An 18,713-nucleotide genomic window follows, 5' to 3' on the forward strand; every position below is an offset into this window, starting at 1 on the left:
TCTTTTTTTTGGTTTTTTGAGACAGGGTCTCACTATGTAGTTAAGTCTGACCTGGAACTCACTATGTAGCCCAGGCTGGTCTGGAACTCACAGTGATCCTCCTGCCTCAGCCTCCCAAGTGCTGGGATTACAGGGGCGTGCCACCACGCTCTGGCTATAAGCCTCTTTATCTTCTACTCAGGACCCATCAAATAACAAGGGACAAAAAACCCTCACAAAAAACAAAAAACACAAAACATCCAGAAGTGGTAGAGCACTAACAGAGCTGGTGATTGTGCTGACAAAGGCTGAGGGAAGCACCTTTTCTTCCTCTGGAGGAGAATCTAACCCACACTTGACCTGGTGCTGGGCCCAAAGTTGGAGGTGGAGGAAGCTGGGAAAAAAGGGAAGGAGCTGGGTTTGGAACAGGACTTGTCTTCTTAGTCCAAAACAAGTGAGGATGACTTCCAAGCTCCTGAGTAACAGGTTTTTCTCTGATTCAAGAGCCCACAGGCAGGCACATGTTTTGGAAGGGACGACCACCCCCCAAAACAAAAGAAACCTATATATTTTGAGGGGCAGGTACTGAAGAGAGTGATTCAGTTTTGAATGTAACAGTTAAAGCTGTAAACTTACTCTCTTGCTGTGCATGCACATCTCATCTTGTAAACATTAAGAGATTAAAATCCACCTCCTATAAACTTGGCTCATTAAAGGCAATCTTCCAGGTAAGTACTGAATTTGAACTGCTTTTAAGTTTCATGCAAATAAAGGTCAAACTGTTTTACTTCCTTCTCAAGGATTTGGGGAAAACATTTGCATGAGGGCATAGGGGAGGTGGAAAAACTGAATGAACATTAAGAATTTATCATTCAAAGTGATTGAAGAAAGAAGAGGGCTCATTTATCTGCCAGCTTCTGGTCTTCTTATCTCTCCCCTTCAAATCTCTTTATGTTTACACTGCTTATGTAAAATGAGTCAGAGAACACAAAAGTTGAGGTTCTCATGGCAACTGTTAATCCCACAGCAGTACTGGCAATTACTAATGGGGTTGTTGCTAAAGGTGAACACTTAATATACCATGTGTGAAGTGGGCAAACTAGTATTCTGACAGACTTTTAAACTTATGTGTTTGAATCTATAGCCTTAAAAACTGGCACCTGACAAAGAAAAACAAATTCTCAATAAATCCAATGGTTAGCACAATAAAACTATAATCCCAGGTTGCAAAGAACTAAAAACACAGGAACACTGGTTACTGCTGGGCCCAGGTTCTGCTTGAAGATATGGGATATGGGAGCAAAGGGTGCACCTCAAATGCGCAGTGAGCCCCCAAAATATGCTGATGAGACAGTTCAAGCTAACTCCTTAACTTCTCTCTGGTGCCATTCCAGAAGCCCAAAGCCCCCATCTCATTAGGGCCCCAATTGCTTTTCTGAGAACTAGATCGATGGCATTAGCGTTAGCCCTTGGCTAGCTCACCTTTGAGCTCAGGACACTTTAAAACTGAGCTCTGTCATCCAATTAGTGTTTATCTGATGAACTATAGGAAGACACAGACTGTCTTCTAAGCTGTCATCTCCTACTCATACAGAATGCATTTATGCTAGGGTGAAAATTTAATCAACTCAATTTACTGACTTGATTTCAAACTCAAAATGTAAAAGTAAGAAGAGTTCATAAGATCATGGCCTTGAAAGAACATCAGTTTCCATTTAATATAAGCCAAGGCGACAAGACTATAAACTGCACGTAATGATTTTGGGGTGGAGCCCACAAAAGTGCAGATAATGAGTCAGGGAAATGGGAAGAGACAAACATGTGGCCTTGTTTAAGGCCACCTGGAAGCAGCAGAGTCGGGATGCGAAACAAAGTCTTCCAGTTTCTCCTTAGCCACTGAATTTTCTATTATCAACTTTCCTTTAAACTGTTTCCAACTCCTCTTTCATCTGTTTTATTACCCCCAGAATTAGGCTTTCTATGCCAACTCTACTACACTGAAAATTTCCTGCCATAGTACAAAATAACCATCTCCTTTCTGTCCTCACCAGACATAGTAATGGGGTAAAAAGGGCTTGACTAAGAGGTACAAAGGTGACAGTGGTGTATCATTACTGTGACACTTCTTACTGGTGTGATGTCATGACTATCGGGCTAAGGAAAGAGAGCAGCCAAATAAAGTTCAGAGACATAATCGGTAAGGACAAGTACATGTACTAAGGTGCTACTCATTTTAGTGAAAATTCCAGAAGATGTGATAGGAAGGGGATGAGGAAGAGCAAATATGACAACAATAGTGTGCAAAGTTGAAAGAAAAAAAGAAGAGCCTTCCTTTTAAACCTTGTGCCATGAGACAGGAGACATGCAGAGTCCTGAGACACTGGCTGTCATCATGCTTTGTAACTCACATGTTGGGAAGCTCTGACTTTTCTGTGTTATCCTACAGCTTTCAGCAAGTTGTAATTTAGCTAGTATTTATAGTTCATTAAGAAAGCACTGATATTCTCGGAGCACCATTAAAAAACAACATGCTTGGAGTGGAAGGAACCATTTTGCCACACTTTTCATACATTAGTTGCTGATTTGAGATAAAACAAGACTATCAAAGCTTCTATCACATCTAGGGGCAGGTAATAAACATACCAAAATCCAGGAACATATACACTCCCAGAAAGACCTTAAATGACCTCACTTAAGTGCTACTAGTAGATTTCCTCACCACTCATAATATCTGGGCCTAACAGAAACCCAAAACAGCTATAATGGTATGTTCTGAACCAGAAAGACCAAGTGGCCTCATACCTGGCCTGAAACTGGACAGGAGCTTCCCTGGAAAAGCCAGGATGTACAAGTGGCATAGCTCACCCTCCAGAATGGGGCAATGCCATGGTCAATGCCAGGGAACAAGTATGTTGAGCGCATGAAGTATGGACCACAGATACAGATATGTTCTATATGGAATGAACCCCCCTTCATTTTTATGGATGTGAAAGGCAATCTGAACAAAATCTGATTTTAAAACAGGCCAATATGTTAACAATTCAATAAAAATTGGAGACTCTTTGTACTATTACTGCAACTTGAAATTATTTGAAAATAAAAGGATAGAGGAATTATTGTGTGGGTGGGGGGGGATGGACCTTCAGATGCTTAAGGGTTGGACCTTCTGGGACATTTATAATTATGCCATTCTGTAAAAGAGCCCAAGAAACCTCAGCAGGCCTCTCCTTGGAGGATAAGCCCTTGTTAGCCCATACTGTTAACATTCTCATACCAGCTTTCTGCATTCTCTTTTAAAACTCTGCTACTCAAGGAAAGTCCACTTAACCCTATCATCTCCAAATCAGGAAAGAGGGCTCCATGGTGGTCAGCATATATTCTGTTCCTGTAAACTGCTCTCTCTCAGCTAGCTACATATGTATCACCAGGACAAGGGAAGTTCCTTGGCCTTTTATTAGTAAAGGAGCTGAATAATTTATAAGAGCTGCATAGGGCCCATTAGAAATGCCAGAGCAGTAATAACTGGTTTAGGACTTTGCTTACTCAAGGCTAAAGTTTAATTTGTTCACAAATGCCCCAGCTCATAAACCCATCCCACAGGTCTGACCTGCTCTCTGCTCCACAATCACATGTCCTAGCCATGCTCTCATCTTAGAAGTGTTCCTTATTGGTGTCATCTTTGCAGCCCCTAAGTAAATCCAAAGTCATAACAGCTGAAGATTTAAACCTCCACTGTTATATTTTCTAAATAATGCTACTACCTCTCTCTTTCTCTGGGATGGGGTGAAGAGGGGGTTTCCTTTACTATATTGCCTAAATTGGCCTCAAACTCACAATCCTGCCTCAGCCTCCTAAGTAGCTGGGATTACAGGCACACACATCATCACATCCAGAAACTATTTCCTTCTTAATCCTTGACTGTGCCAAAAGAAAGGCACTGTTGGCTGGTTTATAGCCAACAAGAGCATAAGCAGAGAGAGGCAGTGAAAGAAGAGAAAGACCTCTTGCTACTTGCAGCAATATAAAAGACTGGATAACTGTCTCATCACCAATATGGGTACTGCATTCTAAATAAGGGTACATAGAATAAGATTAAGAAAATGTGCTGTGCTATTTACCAAGCCAATAAATTTTTCTGGGCCTCAGGTTTTGCAACTGTAAAATGGAGACTACAATGTTACCTTCCTGATAGGGCTGTGGTTAGGAATGATTCTACGGCATATAGTAAATACTTATTAAATAAAAGCTATCATTATTAGAAATTCAGACCAGGAGTGAACTCTAGTGAAATCTAATCCAAACCCTTCAGTCTATGAAGCAAGGGTCAGAGAGCTATGCGAATTATTCAAGACTGCAACTTTGGGAGCATGACCAGGCATTAATCCAATTTTCCTGAGAGACTTCCAGTCTGGTTTCTGTGATTTCTAGGGTACATAGCTCTAAGACATTTTGTCTATGACAGCAGTGGGGTAATTTTGTTTTCTGAATTTTAAAATAATCAAAATGTTAGCCCAGAAACATTGTGCTCATCCACTCATTTATAGCCAGGGACTATCCCAGGTGCTGTTACAGTGAGTTCAGTGGTGACAAGATAGACAAGGTCCCTGCCCTCAAGCATCTTACATGCTGGTGATGGAAAGGGTCAAGAAAGGTAGGGGCTGAAATCCCTTAAAAGAGGCTGTTCATTCCTGATTCTTCGCAGTTTAATCACTGGGAAAAATGGCACTGTAACACTGTTTTCAGCATATGCATAAATGAATATTTATGAGTGCATGTGATAAGAAGAAATCCTATGGAGTGGCACTGCCCTCCAAAAAATTTCACTCTTGGGCAATCATATCAGAAATAAACACACTACCCAGTAATGACTTTATGAGAAGAGACCTTTGCTGGCCTTTGGTCTTACCTCCCTAGCTATTCTAGTGCAGATGGGTGGGTTAAGGCAAAAGGGCACCAGAATGATCGAAGCAGAGTTTATTTCACTTTCTTTCCGGTGAAGTTCACTTCTCTACCCTCTCGAGGTTGGATTCTTCGCCCTTGGCATTTGTGCTATGTGCCACGAAATTTCTGCCCCAAGAACCAGTTCAGGGGATCAAAGAGCTATTCTTAATGTCTCAGTTTAGGCCAGTTGAGGGAGGGAATGGTGGCAGAGGCAGGCCACTCACCCCGCCATTCAGCCACCCTCTTCCACAACGAGGCCATTGAACAGGCGCCACAATAGAGGGCTGAGAATAAAAGGCCGAAGGAAAGCATACAGAGTCCCTTCGCACAGACTCAGTCATTCATCACCAGGCAAGTGCCAATATCTGGGAACAGCAATCTCAATTTCTGCAAATCCTCCAACCTGCAACAGCTGCTAGTGACTCTGGTGGGCGGCTTTGCTGCTTACGTGAGTTTGTTGGCCTTGAGCCAAGGAGACATTACTTAAGTTAGAAACACGCTGGCTGCAGAGAGCAGCCAACAATGGACTTCACAGCTTATAAAGCAGCTTACAAAGGGCTCCCGTGTATTTCAAAAAGCACTTCAGATAGCTTCTGAGAGAAGCTATCTCCACAAATGCATTCAAGCAGTTTATTCTTAACCCACTTAATTCAAGGTTTCTGTCAGAAGCCAGGACATAGTGGAAGTAGGTGCAGAATACTATGAGAGGGCTGGATGGCTTAGCATCTGGAGGGACATGGTTAAGGCCCGTCTCTCTCCTCTGGAGCACCAGCTCAGTCAGATGGGCAGTGACTGGCACCAATCAGCCCTTTACCTGGGTAACAAAATAATGAGAAAACATGAAAGAAAGTCCTTGAGCTACTCTCTACTGAACTGTTTGCCTCAACTACTTTCATCAGCATTGTTAAGTAGCTTTTACAAAGTTACTGAAGGAACACTGAGAGCCATCTAGATAGCTTCTGCCATATCACCCTCTGCACCTTCATTTGACTGCATGGGTGATGGCAGCCAACACAAATCCTGCTCTGCCTTGGAACTCTAAGTCTCCAGGGACCCACTCATTGCTCCAGGCTCACCCAGATAGGCATGGCTTAAGTTTCTGGAGAACAGTTCCACCAGGTAACAGGCACAGACCAAAACAAGCTAAAGACTGAGGCGCAAACTCTTGTGTTTGGAGTAGGAAACACGTGGACACCAAAAAAAGTATATGGTAAGCACTGAACGTGTCAAAGCCAGACCATTTCCACAGGAGAAGAGGCACAGAGGTAGGTAATAATTCATTATCAATTTTGTCTTGTCCATCAACTTTTAAAAGGAACTTCATGAGCGCTTCTGTTTATGGATGATGGGCTAAATAAAATATAGATGGGAAGTAGGACCCAGCCTTGCCTGAACTCGTGTATATTCAAATGGAAGAACCACACATGTAACTAAGGGTCTCATTTGGTGAGCTGAATTCAAACAAAGTTTGTAGTGTTAGGGTTAGGGTTTTTGGTTTTTTTGTTTCTGTTTTGACTAAAAGAGTACTTTGAATTAGCAGTTTCCAGGCTAAGAAATTAACACAAGAACAATTAACAAAATAAAATTATATATACAAATATATCAATCACATGAGGCAGAATTCAGATGGCTAAGTACCATAGGGCACGAGCTACTATGTTGAAGGAACAAAGCTACCAAATCCCAAGAAACATTCCAATGGGAAAAACTTATTTTCTAAGGAAATAAGAAGCAAGTATGATATGGTAGTGCTTGTAGTAAGGCCAACCTCACAGCATGAAATAGGTCAACATGAGAGTAGGCTTGGGATGCTATTTCCACACACCAGGCAATTTCTTTTATTATTGTATAATGTAGTATGTGGCAATAAGGCACTTAAAAAGGATGAGGGATGTTTTTTGGTTTTGTTTTTTTCACAATGTTGTAAATAGAACCCAGGACCTCACACATACCAGGCAACTGCTTTAACACTGAGCTGCATGGCCAGCCCCAAGATCAGGCTCTGAATTAACCAGCCATGTGGACTTAGATCATCAGCTGCAAGGTAACTCTTCCAGCAGCTGATCAGCAGAATAAGTATTAAATGGGAGAAAACCCTTGGAAAGAAGGCAGGGACCTAGTTTACACAATGGCAGAATTTCTGCCTGCCTATCCAGAATGCACATGTATTTCTAATATGACATCTCCAGATTTCTCATATTGTTTGAAAAGGGAAAAGTCATCAATAGGAAAAGTCCTTGTGACAAAACCTGAAGAACCAAAATTAAGAGACCACAGAGGAAAAACACAATGGCACAAACGCAGACCTAACTAGAGCTTACTTTCTGCCTTCGGAATGCTGCCAGGAACCAGGAAAGACTTGGATAGGCGGAGCTGGGCAGGCTTGGGGAAGCTCCATTCATTACAGGGCTATGATCCATGACTGTGCGATTTTGATTTGGTTCTTGTGATCTAGATGCTGAAGATCCATGTGCCAAGAGCAGGAGCTCTCCAAGAGGACTTAACTACTGGCAACTCTTAACTTAAGGAGCCTACTGCTAAGTTGGCATTTTATACTCTAATATTGAATATGCTATACTATAGGGCAATTTAAATCCTTTTTGTCAAGAAGCTTCTTGAAGCTATACATTATTTCCTTTTCTGATATCAAGCAATAACTGATGTAAATAAATACAAATTGACAAAATAAAAAAAAAAAAAAAAAAGGATGTGAGCACAAATACAAGTAAGAACAAACATCTGTTACTATGTCTTTCCAACTACGAAGCTGGGGAGGAGGAAACTCACTCCAACCAAATGAGGACAGGCTGCTTACAAGGAACACCACATGAACAAGAAAGATGGCCACTCTACGCAATACGCCTATTTTGATATGGAGGGTTGGTTTGTCGTTAGAATTTTCCAATCAGTAGCACTCAAAAATAGGGCTAAATTTGGAAAAAGGAGAAAAAAAAAAAACCCTATCAAACAATGAGAATCAAGAGTAAGAAAGAAATAGCAGTTTGCTGGAAAAGAGACTAAAATACATCAAGGCCTCAGAAGAGTTATTTCTGCATTCCTTGCACATACGACATCATTCATGAAGAAGGCAATAGTACAAATATAGCATAAATGTCGTCTGCTCTAGCTTGTAATTTAAAATGCAAATGCTAATGAGTGAACTGGTATATCAGTGGAGTTAATAACTGCATGCCTAACACAGGGGCTGCATCCAAAACGCACACAGAGAAGAGACAGACACCATGTTCCAATTTAAAAATAAAAACACCCAAATTAACCCTAGAAAAATCACTAGCAGATGCACAAGCTCAGGAAAGGGAGGCACGCAAGGGCAAGGAAATGGGTACTTCTCCACCAGTGGCAGAATATGGAGTTGGTTTAAATATCCTCCCACACATAGTAAAGGTAAGCCACGGGAGTTAATAGGACTTATTTAGGAATGCCATCATAAAGCAGCACAGGGTAGTAAGTATAACAACAAAACATTACGGGAAATCTAGAAAGCTCAAGCAAAGTTTTTCAAAATCTACTTTAGAAGCCTGTAAGCCAACCTTATAGGAAGTCACATAAGATGAAGTCCCATTTGTTATAGGCAAAGAGAACAAAAACTTTGGTTAAAAACCCCCAAACTTACCAGGTCTGCATTCAGTGGGTTATTTAAATAAAGCAGGGAAAATTTTAACGATGAAATAATATGACTGTGAGAATGCAGCTGTGCTTCAGATGTCCTCCAAATTATGAAAGGAAAGTCTGTGAGTTCTTCTTACTGGGTCTGTGTGCAGCAGCCATGCACAGAGTGTGGGATCAACCCCATGGCACTGAGATGAGGAACTCCCTGGACCTCTCTAGAAACCCCATACATGTGGTGCAGTGAAGTGCATTCTGTGGCTTCTGGCCTTGTCCACTTCCCAGAGTGAAGGTCTGAGATGCCTGAAGGCCAACAGGAAGATATGCTTGGCCCATACTCAACACTCATGTGTTTTTATAAGCAGGTTAGTGCTACTCACTCAAACTTTTGTGTACACAAAAGGTCAGGCACAAACTCTCAAATCCAGCCCATCCATCAGCTGGGGAAGCCTCACAAAATATTCTGAAAGAAATTCACAGTCAACAGTGACATGGAGGAGGGAGGGGACAAAGACCATTTTTTTTTAAATGATGAAAATCAGTTTTACTTATTTTTAAAACATCGTCAAATCTATTTGAAAAGCAGATGTGAGTGGTGGTTCCTATAGCAACTAGGATTAAGTCTTACAGGCAGTGTGTACTGTTCACCCTGGGGCTGCCCATTACTACATTTCAAAGCTTTTCATTTTAATTTTGAATTACCAAACCATTCACACTCCCTCTCCTGCATCCAGGTTCTGCCATTTTCTACTATTAGTCTGACCAAATAGACCTTCCCCACAGGGCTGTGCTGGTGAAGAGGAACCCAGGGCAGACTGCTGCTTGCCATGGTTACTACTAAATGGCTGCTGGAAAATGCCAGTCATCGGACAAGTTGGTGCTAAAAAATCCACAATGAAATGTATTCTTGGAAAGCTACAAGAAGGTAATGGACACAACCCAAGAGACAGGTGCTGGTATTAGACATATGACAATGAAGAAAAGCCAGATCTGGGAAGCTTTCCATTCCATTCCCCAATGCCCACTGGATGAAAGCAGCTCAGACAACCCTAAGCAGCCTGAGAAGAAGCTTAAAGTTGGAGGGAAGGAGACAGAATTGAAGAGGAAACTCGGAGCAGGAGCTCATAGGTCTAACTTCTTTTGTTCCATGTTATGGGCTCTTACTAGTCCCATAGAGGACAAGCCTTGTCCCTAGCTAAGGTTTTCTTCCCCTTGTCTCATCTATATTAAAATGTAAAGTAGTAACAGTAAAAAGACACTAACTGAAAGTTTTACATTAGAAGAGCAGATGGGCCAGGGGTTTAGGATTTAGCTCAGTGGTGCCACGTCTCCTTGTAAGTGCTTGGTTCTGAGCTCGATCCCTGGCTGCGCAAAAAAAAAAAAAAAAAAAAAAAAAAGAAAGAAAGAAAGAAAGAAAAAAGACACAAGCACTAGTTAGAGAATTTAGAAGGGATCTTCTCATTGACCTAACTATCCAAAGGCAATGAAAGCATCTCTTTTCTTGGCATGGAAACCCAACTGAGATGGTGAGGACTGAATACCCTAATTGGGAACCATACTATTCTTAGCAATCCAACTGACTCCATAAAATGTGCCACCATGAGGACTGTCTTTCCACAGTTTCAGGAGCCCCTAACCCACATAACACAGTACTACCTCCCTGTCTTTCTTGCCTCCAGATCACCAGTACATCAAGTTAAGCAGGCCAGTCTGATGGCAATAATTAATTAAAAAGCAGGACAGCAAGAATTCTTTAGGTGTTTTAGCTCCAAGGTTTGTGACTGCCTTGAATTATGCTGAACAAATCTTATTTTTATTGATGACTTTATTTATTAGTCTCAATCAGTATAAAATATCTAAAATGATTATTGAACAAATTGAAGCTCTCTCTTTTATAGTAAAGCACTCCAATACGTCCTGGAAGTCTGTCCTTTGACTCCTACTACTAATCCTCAGGTAACAGCATCTCTTAGCCCTTACTCTGCAGATCACTCTCCGGATCCAAACCATCTACAGTTTGTGGAAATCTTTTCCAAACAGGTGCACCCCAGAGGGAACACCACACTCAAAGGCCTGCCCTGTGTAGGCCCAAGCCAGCAGTCCGCCCCACCCCTCTGGATCCCGGATTTCTGTATTATGGCCCAAAATGGCTTCACCTGTTTTGACAATGTCACAACACTTACTCTCATTTCATGAACTCTAGGGCTGTTTTCACTTGTATGTAAATTTAAGGTTTATTTTTCTTACCCTTATTTTTTTGTTTTTTTTTTTGGTACTGGGGATTGAACTCGGGTCCTTGTGCTTGCAAGACAGGCCACCGAACCACTGAGCTAAATCGCTGGCACCCCCCTTTATCCTTTTAAAATATATTTTTTCCCTCATGTCCATGCATTCTTTTTACTTCAGTATATAAGACTATTTACTTGAAGGCTGGAATTTTATCATACATTTCTAGGTTAGTAGCCTAGTGGATATAAAAGAATTATTAAATAACCATGTGTTTGGAAAGTGACTGATGAGTAAATCTATTTCTTTTAGGCAACTCTTCCTCAGAACTGATATAGGCAAAATTGTTCTGCCTAAACGAATCACACCAACCTGCCAAAAGAAAATGTTCCAGATCCTCTTGGATGCTAAAATGCTATTTCCCCCGGGAAGTCTTTTCCATACCCCAATTAACTGTTCTTTCCTCTGCACTCTTGCTATGGTTGGAATATGGCTTGTCCCTTTTGAAAGTCATGCTGCAATCTGAGTGCCACTGTGGCAGTGCTGGGAAGTGGGGCCTTTAGGTGGTCACTGAGAGGGAGTAACTCCTTTCTCAAGGGACTGGATTAGTCACTAAAAGAGTGGGTTGTCTCAAAATGAGGCATCTCCCCTCTTATTCTGTCGCTCTTACATGTGCTCACTTGCCCTTCAGCTTTTCCATGAGCTGAAGCAGCAGGAGACCCCTTACCAGAAGCTGACCATTATCTGGCAACATGCTCTTAGACTTCCCACCTCCCAGAACCATAAAACAAATTAAACTCCTTCATAAAGTACCCATTATTAAGTATTCCATTATAGCAACATAAAACAGACTAAGATAATTCTCATGGTATGTTAGTAATACTTTTGATAATTCTTTTTTTTTACTTGTTTTCATATGGTCATCTATATTACTACATTAAAAGCTATTTTAGAGCAGAAACCATCTTATTATGTGTTTTTTTTGGGGGGGGCTGTTTGTTTTGGCTGTACTATGGATTAAACCCAGGGACTTTTCACTGAGTTATATTCCCAGCCTTTTTTACTTTTACTTTTTATTTTTTGAGGGGAAATCTCACTAAATTGTTATGTTGCTCAGGCTGGGCTTGAACTTGCAATCCTCTTGCCTCAGCTTCCCAGAGTTCTGGGATTACAGGCATGTGTCATCGTACCTGGCTTGTCCAAATCTGTTAAATGTACTGATTACTTGCTACAAGTGGCCTGCTAGAGTCCCTGACATGAACATAGTTCTTAAAATTCCTATAATTTTGTTATTAAGAGTAAAGAAAGAAAGCAACTCCAGTAAAGTCTCATATCAGGCTGTCCATTTCCAGTAATGGGACCCAAATGAAAACAAGCAGGCAACAGAGACAGAATCAAACTGTAAGTCCCAAGAGAAAGAATACCCCACTTTACAAATATCCATTAAGCTGCAATTCAATTAAAACATCTGAAAGGAATTCATAAGTATCAGCAGACCCTGTAATTGCTTAATTAAAGATAGAAGCCCAGCAAATACAACCATAATAACAGCCTGATTCATTAGCACCTCTGTGATAGCAGAATGGGATTTCTCACTTAAACATACATTGGCTTGAATTTTGTAATTTGGTTAGGCAGTGGTAATCAATGGGGATCCACCATTCCTGGGGCCAGGAGATGAGGAGGATATTCCTGTTTACCTTTTTTCCCCTCTGCTCATTACAAGGTTTTGGTCTATTGAAACAGGCAGTTGATATTTCAATTAGGATTGGCCAAGAGAAGAGATGTTAAAGAGAAAGAAGGAAATGAGGTACTTTATACAAAGGCATTCCAGAGAAAAGGACACACAGCCAAATCTTTAGTTCATCATGTACAAATCCACCACTTATTAAATCTCAGACACCTAGAACCTTCCTCACTGCCTCCTTGGTTAGAATATAGCTCCAGAGGGGAGCTGTAATCAGAGAGAGAAAAAAATTAAATATGCCAAAGGGAGTCTCATTTTCTAGTCTTGTTTCATGTGACTAGGTAACTGGTTAACTGTAAGTCACCCGCTGTGATCCACATGGGAACCCCCTGCCAGGTAGCTGCTGTCTTCTAGGAAGTTTGTCCCACAAGTTCTATGCAAGATGAGTGATATCCATCCTCCTGCCCCAGTCTGTAATTCATTGTACTTAATACTGTACCATTCTTTAGAAAATGGAAATGGAAACAAAGGGTGGAATCACTCAGTGAGTTGGCAGAAATCTCCAAATATCTAAGATGCCTTAGGGCAGTACCTTGACACCTGTTTAACTTAGCCAATAGGACCACTTCCTGAATTGTGCCCTCTGTATGACACTGACTGATACCCAAGAGCTAAGAAGGCAGTTCAAACTAAGGAAATGTCATAAAAAGGGCATAGTAATAGAACACACACTCCATGCCCTCTAGTGCTATTAAATAAAAATAAGAATCAAGGAACAAGTGATTTGCAAATATGTGCCTCAGTCTCTTCCCTTTAGACAAGATACAGAAATAAAATGTGAAATGCATGGCAAGTGAAGATAAAATAAAGACTGAAGGGGGCCGGAGATTTAGCTCAGTGGAGCTGCTGCCTGCCTCACAAGCGCAAGGACCTGAGTTCGATCCCTGGTACCAAAAATAAAAAGACTGAGTGAGGGTTAACTGCTTTTATTCTAATGGAAGGAAATGTACGGGGCTCACCAAATGGTAGAAGAAGAAAAAGGATGCTTTTAAACAAATGCAGGCTGCCTGGTGATCTTGGCTTCTCTGCTAACTCAGGACAAGATCTGGCTATGATTTGCCTCCAAGGCTGAAATAAGTACGTACAGGAGGCCACAGTAGCAGGCAGAGGGACCTTGAACAGTGGTGTAAGGTCAACTGCTTACCAACCAAACCTAAGCCAGGTGCTCAAAGGACTAAAGGGCAAGAGCTTTCAGGAGGCACTGACCTGTTAGCTGCAGCTGACTTTCCCCAGCCCCACCTGCTCTCCCATCTGACCAAGCAATCACTCTACATACAGGAGTGGCAGGAACCGTGACAGAGAGGCCAGCTGGCTTGGGCCAAATGCCACTCCCTATCAAGCTGTGGGGCCGTCTGCCCAAAAAAGGCCACATAAAAATGGAAAGTGTCCACCCCACCTTGAAATACAGAGGGCTCTCCAAAAGGCTAGGATTAATGAGAGCAGCATGTAAGGGACTGATCTCTAGTTCTCCAGACTTTCCCCTGGAGAATCATAACCCCAACTCACTCCTTGCTGCAGAGACACCATTTCCTGCTGAGTGCCATGCTTACAGTGTGGCACTGTACATACCACAGATGCCTGCAAGATGTACCATAAGAATCATGGTATAGGAAAACACTCTTGTAACATGGTGCTGTCTGTTCCTGTACTCACCTTTACTGCTGTAGTTGGTCCCAAAGACCTGGGGGCCCTTCTCATGGTAAGCAGATTCCCCATCCACCTTCTTGGCCATCTCAGTCATTCAGTCTCCTCTGAGTAGGTGCTCTATGCATTATCCCCTTAGAGCCATTCTGAGCACCTCAAAATTCACTGCAGGGCTTCTCAATGATTTAAGATTCATTACTCCTAATATTCTCTAACTCCATCTTTTTCACATCCTCATTTTCCTTGAGGAATTTGTGGAGTCCTACATTCTATAATTGGTATTACGAAAACAATAGGTATGTTGAATAGCTTTTCCAAATATACATGCCACCTTCCTGATTCTTGAGCAAGAATTATAGTTCTACAACTACTCAAGGTGCTGACAACCTTATGATGTTACCTTGCTTGGTTAGCTTTCACTTTTTTACACTACTTTGCACTCTCTGTTAAGATTTACAGATGAACAGCCTATATTTGACAAGTCTATTCCTTACTTCCCACATGTACACCTCAATTGCCTTTAGTTGACGCTGATGTATACTGACAAAGGTGTGTGACTTCCTGATTGATATATAGTAGGAAATCACTTCATCCTTTTGTGTATTTGATCTTTTCCATAAACCCTGACACTGAGCTCCTTGGAATTCCTTGCTCCCTTGACTTCCAGAAGACCAATGTCCCAGGATCTTCTATTTCTCCATATCATTTCAAGATGATGTTTTCCGGAGTGTTTCCTCTGTCTAAGACAGCTCTAATGCCTATAGCTGGCCATTTCCTGGCCTGAAGATTTTGCTGGAGCACTCCCATGAGAACTTCAAATAACACGCATTGAAAATCAGACCAATTAACTATTCCTCAAACCAATTCTTAAATTTTATGTTGCCAATTGTGGGCATCACATCTATCCAATTACTGAAGTCTAAGATGCTCGACTCTGTCCCCTATTCTGAACACCGCCCCCACAGGAAAAAAGCAGTCATTCCCCAAATCCTGTCAAGTCTACCACCTACATGTTTCCAAATTTTCTGTTACTCTCCACTGGCAGTTCTAGGCATGGAACCCAAGGCCTTGTGCATGCTAGGCAAGCATTGTACCACTGAGCTATATCTTCAGCCCCACTTCACTTTTAATACTCCACAAATAACAAGGGGTGTGTGGTGGCCCAGCTGTTACACCTGTGCACTCAGAATGTGCCCTCTTCCTATTCCTCTTCCCCAACATAGTAAGCTCTTATCTTTTAAAACACAGCTCAGGGCAGGGTATAGCTCAGTGGTAGAGGAGATGGCTCCTCGAGGAGGTGTTACCTAAGCTTCACCTAGGGAACCCACTCCCCTCTGCTGGGTGCTACTTCCGTACATTGTCCATAGTCCTATTCTCTCATCTCGTGTCCACCACTACAGTTCATATTCATGTCTGTCTTTCCAGGAGAGTTCCCTGAAGCCTGAACCATTCTTACCTGTATATTCTGTGATAAGAGTTTAGGACAACACAGGGCAGCTTGGTCCAGAAGCTCAGAGGGGAACACTAGGAGCCTCTTTGTGGGGAGCTCATTTCTCAGGCTGAAGGAGGCTGGCACAGCTCCTGTCCCTGACTTATTCCATCAGTGGATGGGCCAGAATCTCCCCAGCAGAGCCATACCTAATACACATGCTGCAACCCATGGCACTGCAGGTGAGTAAGATCTACTGACACAGAGACTGAGTCTGTGAGGAAACAAGCTCAATGATGATGTGTGTTATAGTAGGCTTGTTCTAGGCTCATCTCATTAAACCCTCCCAACACATTTTGAGAGGCAAGAAACTATCGCCACTTATGACTAACGTGCACACAGCAGCTTAAACAGGACAAATCACCTCCTTAAAATCATCTGCTTAGATATGGTAGAGCCAGGATTCAAAGAGATCTGCTTTTTCTTAAGTGCTTGAAGGGTCCTGTGTCCTTGACAGGTTTCTAAAGAACCCAAGGATGTATAATCTAACAGCATATACAGTGGCAGAAGGACACAGGTAAAGATTACACCTTTTACCACCTTTTTGTTTCTGTGCAATCTATCTTTCAGAATGTTACTTAACTCAGGCAATGTCTTGGAAATGTGACGCCTAGGATAATGCCAAGTCCTCACAACATTGGCTGAGGTAGAGCTGGGTGACCAGACGGATGTGTCTAAGCAAGGTGAAATGGGAACGATTTTGCAGGACACCATAGCTAAGCCAGATCCTTACTCTGAGCCGATTCTATTTTGATAATTCTGAGTTTAAAAGCCAAATTTCAATGTTTTCTTTCCCCTGTAGATCTGTGGCCGAGTTTGCTAGAAAGAATCGTACTGTTTTTCTTTTCCACAGTGAGGATAAGCACTATACTGCCAAAATTAAGCTTTTATTTTTCAGAAACAGAGGAGAGAACAATATGAATATATACCTCAAACTCAGTAAAAATTCACTGGTAAGAAACTTCTCAAGTTTATTGAAAAGGGCACAAATGACCTCCTGAAAGGACTCTCTCTTATTCATTGCTCTGTGACGTCTCAGTGTACAAGCCACATCAGAGGAAGCACAAATGCAGCTTTCCTGCAAGGTGCATATTTGCTCCAGCCTTCTTTCCCAGAGCTGGCCCTGCACCTGGGGTCATACTTCAGTTTGTCCCTTCAGAAAGCCTGAGGAACTAGGTTTTCAGTATCAAGTTGCTAAGTGTATGGGAGGATGCCTCATGGAGAAAAAGCCAAAGGGCAGCAGTGAGCTTCATAGCCATGTGTTCAAGGAGTAACTTATCTCACATTACTCATCCCATTTAGTTGGGGCCTGCAGGGGACCCTTATCCGGACCAGAAACTCTTTGTCCCTTCTAGGAAAAGGAGGCCCAGGCAATCTGGCAGGAGTTGGCAAGCATGGCTCCTGCTTCTCTTCCCCCACAGCAAATTCTATTCAAGAATGCAACAGAAGAAATGCTGAGGCAACAGGACAGCCATAGAAAAGGCACAGTGCATCTGGGGAGCACAATGGCATATGTCCTTTGTGAGTGAATGCCTGTGAAGGAGAGCTGGTATGAGATGACAGCCTTCCCTCAAAGACCACAGTATCTGTGAAGTATTGACTAGAAATAAATAACTTTATTATTTGCCAGCAGCGAAGAAATGAAGCAGTTTGCTCCCTGAATACATAAATGTAAATTGCTCAATGAGTGCAGTTCATACACGGTCTTGCTAGCTTAGGAAATATTAAGCTACTAGAAAAGGTAGGATAACAGGGTTGTACAATGAGCCAGCAAAGAAAGGAGAAAGCTGAGTGCTAGCAAGTCACCCTTTGAGTAACAAGATATACTATAGGTGCAGGAGACTGAAAGTAATGTCATGCCTGGGGTTCATACAGGATTGGGATCCTATTGACATTTAAAAAGAAGAAAAGGGAGGCAAACAGCACTGCCCAGAGCACTCCAAGGACAGGTGTGGCCTGCTCATGACTAACAAGCAGGGGGAGGTAATCTGAAGTGGGTAATACCAACTATAAGAATTCCATCATTAATGATTTATTTATGAGACTGTGCTGTCCTTAAAACAACTTTTCTCACACATTTTGCGCTTCATGAACTCGAGTAGCATGAGCAAGGTATAATGATCAGTCTGAGACCAGTGGAAAGGATGTGTCCACATCCCAATTCAATATTAAAACATCCAGGCTGGCCCCAGGGCCTAGGTAAACCATAGAGAAAGGAGGGTACACACAGACACTGAGTCTGTGAGGAAACAAGCTCCAGGGATGTGATCGTGCTCTGTACTTACCTGCCAGCAAAAAGGTGATAAGGCAAGTTTCCTTTGGCAAATAGAGCTTGAGTCGAGAACCACTGAAGACATACTCCACCACAGCTTCAGAACGCCCTGCCCGCTGAAGGAAGGGTAGGAACTGCTTTGCTTTTTGGGTATCCTGGAGAAGAAAATAACAAAAGAATCATGGAAAACTAGTGGAACCCAAGTAAATATTTCTTTCCATTTGGATTTTTAAAATCCTGTATGATTTTTTTAAAAAAGTCTGGTAGACCACAAGGTGTGCAGTAAATAAGGCTATACAATCAGACATTTCTGAAAACATACAGACATGATACTTGTGTAACCTGAATGGAAGATAGAGTTAACAATTTCTAGGACATTATCACTGACTTGATGTTTCTGTCTGCTTAGTTACTAAACAATGTTAGGAGAGCATTGGAAACTGAGAAGGTCACAATCTTTCTTTTGGGGTACTAGGGATTAAACCTAGGCCTTCCAACTGAGCTACATCCCCATCCCCTTTAAAAACTTTCTTATTTTGAGACAGGGTCTCACTAAGTTGTAAATTGCCCCAGCAGGGCTCCAACCTTACAACCTCCTGCTTCAGGCTCCCAGAGTGCTGAGATTACAGGTGTGCCTATCACAGCCAGTGCAGAACTATTTCTTAACCTTGAGATATGCCCAGCCCTCCTTGAGCACCAGCACAGCAGCTCTTGCTCATGTGCCTTTTGGGGATGAGGCACAACCCAGGGCACACTGTTCCTATCCAGGGAAATCTATAATAGTAAGA

The 18,713-nt window shown here is 42.1% G+C and overlaps 1 protein-coding gene across 1 annotated transcript in view; it reads right to left on the reverse strand.

Annotated features, from left to right (window-relative positions):
* Snd1 (staphylococcal nuclease and tudor domain containing 1) overlaps positions 1-18,713 on the reverse strand; it is a 445,827-nt gene that overhangs the window by 132,519 nt on the left and 294,595 nt on the right. The window contains exon 15 of the mRNA XM_010633440.1: positions 17,939-18,080. Within this exon, the coding sequence (XP_010631742.1) occupies positions 17,939-18,080 (142 nt within the window). The remainder of the gene's footprint in view (positions 1-17,938; positions 18,081-18,713) is intronic.

Source organism: Fukomys damarensis, unplaced genomic scaffold (assembly GCF_012274545.1).
Source record: "Fukomys damarensis isolate Sample0158 unplaced genomic scaffold, DMR_v1.0_HiC HiC_scaffold_4, whole genome shotgun sequence".
NCBI classification, from domain to species: Eukaryota; Metazoa; Chordata; class Mammalia; order Rodentia; family Bathyergidae; genus Fukomys; species Fukomys damarensis.